Source organism: Populus alba, chromosome 3 (genome assembly GCF_005239225.2).
Source record: "Populus alba chromosome 3, ASM523922v2, whole genome shotgun sequence".
NCBI lineage: Eukaryota > Viridiplantae > Streptophyta > Magnoliopsida > Malpighiales > Salicaceae > Populus > Populus alba.
In genome coordinates, this window is record NC_133286.1 from 11,627,260 (window position 1) to 11,639,375 (window position 12,116).

Below are 12,116 nucleotides of genomic sequence, written 5' to 3' on the forward strand. Positions count from 1 at the left end.
TTTTTTTTTTTTTTTTTGTAGACATTTTTTCTTAGCCTTCAAATTCATACGTGAAACAAAAATGAGCATCCATATCATTCTAGACAACATTTGCAAGGTAAAATCGTTAACCACAAGCATCACCTTTCACCAAAGTAAATTAAAAAAAATCTACTGACTGCAAAACTAATTAAAACATCGAATATTTCATTCTAAGATATTGTTTTTAAAAGTAAATATTAGAGAGAGAGGAAGATGACTTTAAAATACTTTGATCAAACTAAAATATTATTTTGACTTTAAAATGAAACATAATGTAATGCATTTTAGCTGAATTGGGAGTATGCTAGCCCTCAAGTCATTGCTTTGCTACTTGTTGATATTAAAAATGAATATCAATTTATTTTTTTTATAATTTACTTTACAAGTTATTTATTTATTTATTTTATTTTTTGCGATTTACTTTCACGAGTTTATGCTTTATTTACATGTTTTCATTACATTATTTTGGTTTATTTATTGCTTTTACTTTGATTGCAATTTAATGTTTTCTCGAAATCTTTGATATCTCAATGTTATCATACTCTCAGACACGAAAGATTACACATGCCAAGTTTTTCTTTAGGATATTCTCCGAGGGTTGGTCTCAAATCAATTTAGTAACAACGATTTTAGATCTAAAATCTTCAATTACGCGCGTAAACACACTTCAGTATTGCGGGATAAGTGATGGAAATTATTTTAGTGATAAAATAAAAGATGAATCTGTCATGTTAGTATCATCAAAGCTGTTAGAGAAATCCCAAGTTCATAAGCCGCTTCATTCAAGAATTCCATCTTGCAGTGTGATATATTCAGTAGCATCGACTCCAATCACCTGGATGGTCCGCATCATGTACAGTTATCACCATGAACATATGAGAACCCCAAATCATTGTAAGATGCAACACTCCACTCATCCTCATGTGTCGCCTAAACAAATGGCAACTACTGTGGAAAGGAAATACTTTCATGGAATTCTCTGCAATCATGTTAGCAACTTTCTTAGTAACCCAACTCCTCCAAAGTTTGAATTTCAATCATGGCTGCTTCGTCGTCTGGGATTGGTTCCACAGGCAGTAAATCCCATCTACACCTCGAAATGAGCCACTCAAACGTCATACAAGGAAATTATTATCATAATAATCTTACACTGCTTACTATCACTAGAAGTACCTTGCTCTTTCTCATCGAAGTTAAGCCACTTTGGAGGAGGGTGGAGGATTTGCAGAGACAACACCAAACGGGAATAGATACTGGATATCCATATAAAAGAAGCATAGTGAAAAGCAGTATGCAACATTCTAGCCTGATTTATTTTCATTTATCGACAAGAAATAATTCTGGCCTAAATTAGGTTTCTTTTATTCAAATTTATGTACCAATTGAGGAAGAAAATGGAATTAAAGAACATTTGAAGCCACACAGTTAAGATTATCCTCCATAAAAGAGCAAAACTATTGAGTCACACACCTATCCAGCATTGTATATAAAAATGTCAAACTTCAAGCGCTCGTGGATGGACTCTGTAAGGGAGCGAGGGCCAACAAATCCTCAATTGAAATTCGGTAAACATGAGAAATGGAAGTTTCTGAAGTAAATAGTAACTGGATTTAGAAAATTCCTGAAGGTAAACACATGGCTTCCATTCATTCCAGCACGACTTTGGCCCCAATAGCTTTCATCTTCTCAATTATTTGCTCACCTTCTTCCTTTGATACTCCTTTTTTCAACACTGCTGGTGTCTTCTCCACCAAGTCCTTCGCTTCCTTAAGGCCCAAATCAGTAAAACTCCTAACCTCCTTAATTACCTTAATCTTTGAAGCTGCTTCAAAGGACTCCAATTTCAATTCAAAAACAGTCTTCTCAGCTTTCTTCTCTTCTTTAGCAGCAGCAGCAGCTGGTGCCTTCATTGCCATTCCAGCTAATCCAGCAGCACCACCCTTCAAAACCCCAATAGTTGGTGGTTCTGTCATTTTCATCCTTTTCATTATAATGGTTCCCAGTTCAGAGATTTCCATCAACGTAAGCCCTGCAATGTCCTCAACAAGCTTGAAAACACGCTCTGTTGGAGGACTCCGATGCTCTGTAGGATCAAAAGTAGCCGGATCATAATCAGTTGGGAGCCTCCTCTGATCAATTTCCACCTCTTCTTCCTCTTCCACCTCAACTTTCCTAGCAGCTTCAGCAAAACCCCGAGATAGCACAGCATTGAAATTCAATGGCATTAAAGGAGGGATCGTGGGTTTTGTAGAAAACCCATTGGGTAAACAATGCCTTAATCTTGAAATCAAGCTCATTTGGAAAGTTTTAAACTCCTACCTTCTCTATTTTAATTGGCAAACAAAAATCTACAAAGAACCCATCTTTTTTCAGCTTCTGCTTGACAAACTATATGGCCTGAAATCCCCACCAAAAATATAATTATAAACAGTAACAGATAAATAATCCCCAAAGCACAAAGAACAATAGCTGAAATTTAAGACTGGAGATGCAATTACTAAGGCTTTAACAGTCACACAGCAAGCAATAGCTTTTATTGCAGAAGAAAAAAAATGAAATTTATCAATTTATCAATTCCCCAATAACACCACGTAATTTGTACATGCAGAGATTTATGTAAATTTTCATGAACAGCAAGTTGTATGTTAGGAGAGACCACCTAATTAGACGAAGTATGATCATTGTTCAATCAGATTTTGCTGCAATTAAGTAATAACTTGTGTAGATCCAGAGAGGAAGAGAGAGTACCTGAGAGTGAGAGGTATTAAAACCCTAGTGATTAGTGAAGTGCAGAGAGAGAGAGTGGAGAGGGGGTTTTGCAAGCATATGCTGAGCGGCTGAGGGGAGTTCTCGAGTTCGAATCCTTTAAGCAGAAGTTCAAAATTTCGGTCAAGTGTTATTTGACCCTTCCAGTTTTTCTAGTGTTCTACACCGATTCTTGAAGATTTTAAAAACACATCCCTCACCCCAAGATTTGAATCTAAAAAATTAATGATGGAAGCATACATGAATGAAGTAAAATTATTGTAATAATATAACCGTACCATCTAATTTTATTTTATTTTAATTCATTTCATGGTAGCTTTCTTGTTCATCCTCTTATATAAAACTATTCATAAGCATGGTAAAATATGCAAATTTTATTTTGGCTCGGTTTTTATTTTTTCAATCTTGTCATCTTGCTACAATTTCTTTTAATTTGGTCCTCAAGATTTCTTCATTGTTGTCTTAGGTTTTTTCATTCTCTTTTCATATTTGTGTGTGTTGAGGTGTCGGAAATTGTTTTTGGATTGAATTGCATATTTGTGTGTCCTTGAAAGTTCTTTTATTGTTGTCCTAGGTTTTTTCATTCTCTTTAAATTGCATATTTCTCATTCTCTTTAAATCTGAGATATAAAAAATTGTTTTAGGATTGAATGGCATGATAATTTCACATAGAAAAGGTTTTATTGATTATAAAACACAAAATTTAAAGAACATAGACTAAAATTGGCATTGACAACAATTAAAAGTATTTTTTCCATGTTTACAATTGACAGCTTTTTTTCCATGTTTTTTCATTCTCTTTAGATTTCATATTTATTCGTGCTCGAGGTGTTAAAAATTGTTTAAAGATTGAATGGCATTTTACATGGAAAAGATTTTAATGATTGAAAATAATAAAATTAAAAGAATAATTATCAAAATTAATAATTTTTTTCCCATGTTTATTGTCCATATGACCCATGTTTAGTCTCTTGATCTTAACTTTATTTTAAAATTGATCCTTTTTATTTAATGTTTTTATATAGTAAACTTCAGTTGTTTTCCTATTCGGTCCTTGAAAATTAAAAAAAAAATTATCAAAAGAAAATTAAAAGAAAAAAACCTTTAGGTATCTAGATTCTAATTACAAATAAAATCAATTTTGGTGTCTATACATTTATTTTTTAGAGAGAAACTCGTAGTTTTCGTCTTTATTAATGTCAAAAAAAGTAAATCAAAGTTTAAAAACCTTTTTTATTTTTAGTTTTTAGGGTGATTAGAATATATTTTATTGTGTGAAAAAGGTTATAAAGATTTCATGATAATATGATATATTTTTTTTTGTAAAAATAATTGGACTTCATGTTATTAGGATGCAAAAACTTAAATCTAGATTTTCTAATAATTGGAGCCACCTTTAATGATCAAAAAAGGTGGCATATAAACATGTATCGTTTACCAAGGCGAGCGACATGTTTTCTAACAGTTAATTTTATATAAAAAAATATGGTGGAAGGATGTTTGTTCATCCTTCGGACATTTGACCCTTCATTTTTATTTTTATTTTGTCTTTTAGCATTTTATAATTGAATACTTTTTAAATAAATTTATTCAAATGATTATATGATTATGAAATTATTTTTCAATAATATCATCTCTGTCGTAGTAATATTAACAATTATTTTTCAAATAATTATATATGAACTTAATTACACAGTTTTTCAAGGTGGGTAAAATATTTATTTTTTAAATTTTTATATAGTTTTATTTGTTTTATCATTGTTATATATATTTTTTAATACATTTGCATCAAAATTATTAATTTTTTTTTTTTTATTATTAAAATTGCTTTTATGATTATGATAGATTTTTATTTAAAAACAACACTTGTGATTATTATATGGCAAAAGAGGTTTTGATTAAAGAGATATATTTTTTATACTTATATAAAATTATTAGGATTTTTCTGGATATTGCTTTTAATTGCATATAATCTATATCCAATAAATAACATAACTACAGAAAGATTTTTTTTTTTCCGAAAAAAAAAAAAAAAAAAAATATATATATATATATATATCAAAAAAAGTAATTTATACTTTCAATTACATTTTTTCTAAAGAATTTAAATCATTACATTTATGATAACAATCTATTTTTTCATATCTAATTAAATAAAAAAAAAATTGAAGAGCCCTCTACATCACAGCATCAAATATCTTCATGATCATGTAACTCTTAACTCTTTTTTTTTAATATTTGGCTAACATTAATAACTCTTTTTACAATTTTTATTTTATTTCATTAAATAAACGTGTTAATTTTTAATTTTTAATTAAAATTTTTTATGATACAATAAAACATGTTCACAATATCAATAAATTATTTTCTTGCATTAGAAATTAACTTGAAATCTCATTGGGTAATTCAATAGTTTATTGCTATAGAATTCGACAAGGATGAAGTCTTCCCCGCCTCTTAAGTTGAGCTATCATCTTATATAAAAAAAAAAGTCAATGACCACCCTTTGATAGTTTTTCTTTATTTTCTTTTGAGATTTTTCTCATAATTTTATTTATTTTCTAAGGTAATAACATGATCTTTTAAAATTTGATTTGATGGTATGATTGTCTCTCCATATGAGAATTTCATGTCTCTAAATTTGGGAGATTCCCAAAACCTATTACTATTAAATTTATGGTAATCAAAATATATATTTTAAGAATTCAAACAATTTAAATTATAGAGAAAAAAAATATATAGTTTAAATTTCACTTTTTTATAAATGTATTTTGTGTTGTTTTGATAAATAAAAAAAAAAACATGTGTTTTCTATAAATATCATGATCTTATAAATGTAAACCTGACACAATTAAAATAAAATATTCGCAAGAATTGAAATGATTTGGACGAAAAATTATATCTTTAGCTAAAACCTCCTTACTTGTTCATGTTTTTTTTCCCTAGCAAATAATGTTTTTTTTCCTATTAAAATAATGATTTTTTTAAAATTAGAACTTAGCATCATATGTAAAGCAAAGTTTAATTAAAAAAATAATTAATGTTGTGATGATCCTACACAACGGTATAAAAGAATAAGAAAATAATTAATTTGAGAAAATATATAAAGAAAATAATATAAAAATTAAAAATATATTATCTTTTATTGAATATTCATGAGAAATTGTTTTTTAAAATCTTCATATTATATTTATATAATTTATTTTATAAATTAATTGAGAATATTACCATAAAAAAATCAAATTTTATTTTAAAAATAAGACATAATTGGATGAGTTTTTTAAAATCTTAATTAAAAAGAATTTCATTATAAAATTAAAAAACAAATAAATAAAAGTTTAAGGTAAAGCCAAGAGCCTGACCTTTATACAAAAGCTCACGTGTTCTTTTTTCTTGGGAATGAAACATCATTAGAATGGGCAAACAACGTGTCATTATTTGGTGCAAGCTCTAGCCATCACATGTATAATAATTGTATTCTAATATAATTTTGAGGGATATAGCTCAACTGATTAGGTTTTGGATTTGCTCCTTAAGGATCACCAAGTTCGAGTCCTATAAACATCAGGATCATTGAAAACTTATATGGTTATTAACTTCAAGCCTCGTGGAAGTAGTAGAGATGCACGCAAGTTATCCCGAACATCCACGTTTTAAAAAAAATATATTCTAGCATATTTGGTACTAAAGTAGTGTTTAGTTGTCGTTTATGGACAAAATAAACAGAGATAACAAAGATAGAAGGGATATGTTCTTTTTGTATATTCTATTTTGAAAGTACACAAATTTACTCTAATACTTTCCTAGAAGATATATTTATTTTATACTATGTTTACATCTCTACAACCAAACATTGTCTACATTGTCTTTTTTTGTTCCCCGACAATAACCAAACGTTATCTAAAAACTTAATTTCCCATTTAATTTCACCTAAAACTACATAAAAAGAACATTATAGAAAACTTAATAACCCTATCAACAACCCCAAAATGCCCTCTAATATGCCTAAAATCTCAAAATTAAATCAAAAAAACTTTTCAAGCCTAATTCTTTTTTTTTTTCAAAGTCATTGAAAGTGAAAATCACATCCATTGAATTCTGTTTTCCAGGACAAATCTATAAACATCAAAATCAAAGTTATTGTTAGACATAATTTGATCACCTGAAAACTCTTCTTTCATAAAGTTTTCCAACAACTTTCTCCTCTCTCTTCTTCCCAGTACTAAAATGTGACAAAAATGAAATCTAGGACTAAAACATAATAACCTAAAAGAACATGGATAATAAAAGAAAAGTTTAAAATTGAGGGATTAAATATAACTTTTGCAATCCATTTATGGAAAAGGATCATATTTCTTCATTCAAGTCATTTTTAGTCATCAATCTCTAAATTTCTTTAAAAAAAACAACCAAAATTGTATTGCATAAAATCAATTGTCAATTTAATATCATAACATTTAACAACACACCAAAAAAGCGAGGGAAGAAAGAGTAAAAAAAGTCAAGTTAATAAATAAAATATGCATAACTTTAAAAAATACAATTAAAAAGAAATAAAATGATAGATAAAGTTGTGAGCAAGGTAATATGATAACTGATTTCTTAAAGCATTTGAGCCTAAGAAAAAGTTCCATTTATTTTTAAAAGGAATCTAAAATTATATTGTATAAAATCAATTTCAATTTAACATCTAAACATCTAACAACACACTAAGTAGGCGAGAGAAGAAAGTGTAAAACAAATTCAAGTTGATAAAACAATATAAGCATAACTTTAAAGGATGTAATTGAATAGAAATAAAGTGGTATAACCAAATTGAAATAAAAACTACAAATTTTAGGGACAAAAATGCAAAAAAAAAAAAAGGCAAATATAGTTTTTAATAAGAACATGAATAGTAAATAACATATTATTTGAGTTTATTTGATAATGCATTGCAAAAATCAATTGTTCATTTAACATCAAAACATCTAACAACACACTAAAAAAAACTTAGAGAAGAAAAAGTAAAACAAACTCAAGTTTATAAAATAACATTAACATAACTTTAAAGAATATAATTAAAAAAAATATGAGCTAATTGAAAGAAATGCAAACTTTAAGCATAAAAAAGGCAATTTTTTTTTTTATAATGGCAATAAAATAACACATTGTTTCAATTTATTTGATAATAATAATGATGATAATGGATAATGGTAATTATAATAGTATGTAATGGTAATAATGAACTAAACCGAGAAACCAATAGCATATGTTTTTTCAGGGTATTCTAGAAAAAAAAGCTAAAAGAAAAGGACAAAATATTTTGACTTTCATCCTTTATTTTTATAACTCCAATAAGAGAGTTATATTGAAGAGTGAAAATATCATTTATAAGTTGAAGAGCTATTCTTAAATATGAGTCAAAAGAATTAAAAATTTGTTTAATATATTTTTATGAAAAAAGATTTTAAATGAAATTATATTAATTAATTACTATTAATAAATTAACTAGTTATATTAATATTAAATATATTAAAATACAAATAGTTTTTCTAAAAATATATTTTTTAAAAGTACAGATATAAAAAAAATTATATTTATACTATTTAAAAAATTATCTTAGCATTTGGCTCTTCTACATAGTTTCTCAGAGATGCTCTTAGGTCGTTGAGTCGGGCAACCGGAAGTTCTAAGCAGCAGCAGCAGCATAGAGCAACTAATTGGGAAACGAAATACGACTGAGGCAAGTAAGGAATTGGAAACGAGAAAAGACATGGAGGTTATGATGATGATGTCTCAAACAAGACCGCTTTCAACTGTCTCTATCCCCATACCCTCTTTGGCAAACGCAGTATCTCAAAGAAATTTCAAGAACCCAAAAACTTTGAAACTCAGGGCATCAATTTCCAACCCCAATTTTCCTCTTGCAAGCAGAATTATGGTTACAAGTAAGTCACTTCTTTGACTGTTAATTCTTTGTGGGGGTCTTTGGATTACTTTTCTTTTGTAGTTTCTTGTTTATTGGCGTGAAAAATTATGTATGTTAAAATAGATAATTGAATAAACTTTTCTTGCAGAAGCCGAATAAAGAAATCAAATTCTTTGTTTTGCTTTTGAGCACCATCAATAAATTATCATCCAGTACTTTATTTTAGTTGCAATTAGGTGATCTTGAGAATAGTTACAGGGTCTGATTGGTCCAATGAAGGCACTTTGTTTGGCTATTTTGTGCAAGAAGTTAGATTTCTCAGGTTTGCTTTCAAACAGAATAGAAGGTTTCCCGAAGGGGACAGAGGTGCTAACTGCTCAGGCGATGAGATGAGGCCAAATACTATATTTTTGCATGATTAACGGTGGGAAGACGACTTCTGAACAGTATTGAAGTTATTTGAGGCTTGGACCATTTATTCTATACAATCCAAGTATACATGCTGAACAAGAAGTTGTTGGGTAGTTTGATCCCTATGTTGCTTAGGCTTCAATTGCGTGAGCTTTAGTTGTTTTGCTAGCTTTGAAGGGGAAGGTTTTGAATGCTGACATTGATCTTTACAGGAAATAATCCTAGGAATATCCACACCTTGGTAATGTTTGGTCTGTGGAGGTGAAAAAATAAAATATTCCAAGGTACTAGCTTTACTGCTAATGCAGGAAGTTGAATCATTTTGCAGGCCAATGTGCTTGTGTAGGTTTAAAAAGATGGAATTCGTTGCACTTGCTTTACTTATGATGGAAAGAAGTACCAGAATTTTTTGAAAATTTTCCCCGAGGAAAATGATAGGTAATGGAGTTTGTGAAAGATATAAGTTTGATGGGAAAAATGAGTATCATGGAGAATAGGGCTTGCATTGTCATAGAACCTGCCCATGCTATTCATGAAATGATAGCTAATGGAGTTTGTAAAAGATATAAGTTTGAGTCTGTTATGCTTGAAAGAATGAGTATCATGGAGAATAATAGGGCTTGCATTATCATAGAACCTGCCCATGCTATTCATGAAAAAAAAAAAGGTCGAAGTATCAGTGGAAACCACCATCTTATTTTGTCAGGACCAGGTCCTTTACTGGTTGCAGAAGAGGGTTTTGAGTAATTATAAAGAACCATGAGTCTTGGCAGTGACTTTGGAATGATTTTTCAGCATTGCTTCTGAAACAGATTGGTCTGCATCATGTGCTTCCATTCCCTGCATAAGACTGAAACATGTTCATATTTGGCATGCTTAAGGGCCGACTGAACTAAGGTAGTCCTATGGGCTATTGCTTGAAAGTTATTCATGTAATCTGTGCAATTAACTGAGGTTAAAGATATTATTGGCTCAAATAAGTGAGCTTAAATCGCACTGAGTTTCTGATCACAAAATCATGGACTCAATATGTCATAGTTCTGGAAGGATGAATGCGATCCATGAAAACCAGTCCTAGTCAGCACAGAATTGGTTATTACGATGGTACAAAGAGAATATTGATGCCAATGCACATCTTTATCAAAGGTTTTCTAGAATTTGCATTTCCTTTATTCCTGAAAATGTTGGAAAACTAATTTTCAAACATTGAGTCCGAAGATGCACCATCAACAATAGCTCCGTTTCTTTTCCTCATAACCATCATTGTGGCTTCTATAGGGAGAAGAGATGTTTCTGACAACCAGGTTTTACTTCTAGAAGTGGTGTTCATCTGCATAAAAATGTTTAACTTTGTTCAAAGAAGAAAAAAAAAATTCTAATGGAAATCATACATCTTCAGTGTTCAGTTTCAAATTTGTTTCATCTATTTTTTGCAAGTCTAATCAAGCAGGGGGAATGCTCACAACATGGGGTTTGAATTTTTATTGGTCATCCTTAGTTGACTCTGGCAATTCAAATTCAAAACAAGGAGAGGAATTAGAATGACAATCTAAATGTTGGTGACTTTGCCATCTGCTGAGGTAGTCACCTTGTTGCTGGGCTCACAATTCTCTCCTCTAGCATTTGTCTTCAGGGGCAGCATGTAGAATACTTTTTCAAATTTACAATAGCTTGTTTCATAAAACTACTATTAATTTCCCTTTTTAATGCCGTAATTATATCGTAACCAAGAACCCTTTAAGAAATTCATCCAAGTTCTGCCCTTGTTTATCTTTAACTTGTTGCAAAGGTTTGCAAATGCTCAGTTAAGCTGACACATGGGAGTCTCAAGGTGTCCAGCCTCTAAACTTCTATTCTTAGGCGAGAGTTAAGTGTAATCAACTGGGATGGCTTTTCTTCATGTCTCAATTCCTTGTTCAATATATACTGCATCAATCCATGCACCTTTTGAAGTAACATGGAGAAGAGAAACTATTTCGACAGTCCAAGCTCCTTCATTCTAGTGGAACTCTTGTGTGTATTCTTTAATTTTGGTATTTGAAAGAATATCAAAGGTCCACAAAGACAATTGATACACCAATAAGAGAACATTTTATACTGTAGAGTTGTGCATAGCATCATGAGTTTCATATTAAGGATAATGGACTATTTGGACAAGGATGTCTATGAGTCTAGCCAAGAAATAAGAATATCATTCCAAACAATTTTCTTGTGTGTGAGTGTGGTTGTTTTTTTGCACCTTCATTGAACTTCAATGAGATGGTCAAACTTCTCATAATCTTATAGGGATGTTTTAATTTTTTTTAATCTCCTTTGAAGTACTGGTTATGTGTTTTGACTTGCAGATATAGGACATTCTATTAGTGAATCTACTTTGCAAGAGGAATTTTCAAATTTTGGTGAAATAGCTGAAGGTAAACACGTCTTTCCTCATTGTTCAAAAAACAGGCTTAAATTGGAAGTTTTATAATTTTAAAAGATTCCCATTGCAATTCCAACACAGGCTTCAAGGCTTGTAACCTTTTACATAACCCTTTTATTTTCAATCTATGACAGTGAAGCTTGTGAAGGATGAAACCATTAAAAGGTCCAAACCATATGCATTCATTCAATACACTTCTCAGGATGATGCCATCCTTGCCCTGGAAAATATGGACCGTAAGGTTTGGGACCATCACATTGCTCTGTCTTTTCAGGAACTTTGAAGTTGGAAAACTAATGTTGTTTTGACCTTTTATCATCAGACTCTTGATGGCAGGTTAATTTTTGTTGATCTTGCCAAACCTGGGAAAGACCGGTTTAGAGGACACATGAAAACTTGTGGACCTCCGAAGAAGCAGCAGGTGCAGGACACGCAAGATGAGGTTGCAGATTGCTGGTACTGATTAAGTTCTCTTTGATACATTGCTTAAATCCATTCAAACCAGAGATTTTGTAAACAAAGGAGTGAGTAAAAATGGAGCACTTTATTCAAGTAGAATTATCTAGTACTATCTCTGCAACCGAA

At 30.3% G+C, this 12,116-nt stretch overlaps 2 protein-coding genes across 2 annotated transcripts; one reads left to right on the forward strand and one right to left on the reverse strand.

Annotated features, from left to right (window-relative positions):
• Positions 1 to 1,403: 1,403 nt before the first annotated feature.
• Positions 1,404 to 2,920, reverse strand: LOC118062881 (uncharacterized). The gene is made up of 2 exons (XM_035076748.2): positions 2,770 to 2,920; positions 1,404 to 2,418 (listed from the first exon to the last, which is right to left on the reverse strand). The coding sequence occupies exon 2, from the start codon at positions 2,316 to 2,318 to the stop codon at positions 1,668 to 1,670; it is 651 nt and encodes a 216-aa protein (XP_034932639.1). The 5' UTR covers positions 2,319 to 2,418; positions 2,770 to 2,920; the 3' UTR covers positions 1,404 to 1,667.
• Positions 2,921 to 8,389: 5,469 nt separating this feature from the next.
• LOC118062877 (organelle RRM domain-containing protein 1, chloroplastic) lies at positions 8,390 to 12,089 on the forward strand. Its single transcript, XM_035076743.2, has 4 exons — positions 8,390 to 8,717; positions 11,455 to 11,523; positions 11,666 to 11,772; positions 11,854 to 12,089. Exons 1-4 carry the CDS (start codon positions 8,543 to 8,545, stop codon positions 11,992 to 11,994), a joined length of 492 nt encoding a protein of 163 aa, XP_034932634.1. The 5' UTR covers positions 8,390 to 8,542; the 3' UTR covers positions 11,995 to 12,089.
• The last annotated feature ends 27 nt before the right edge of the window (positions 12,090 to 12,116 follow it).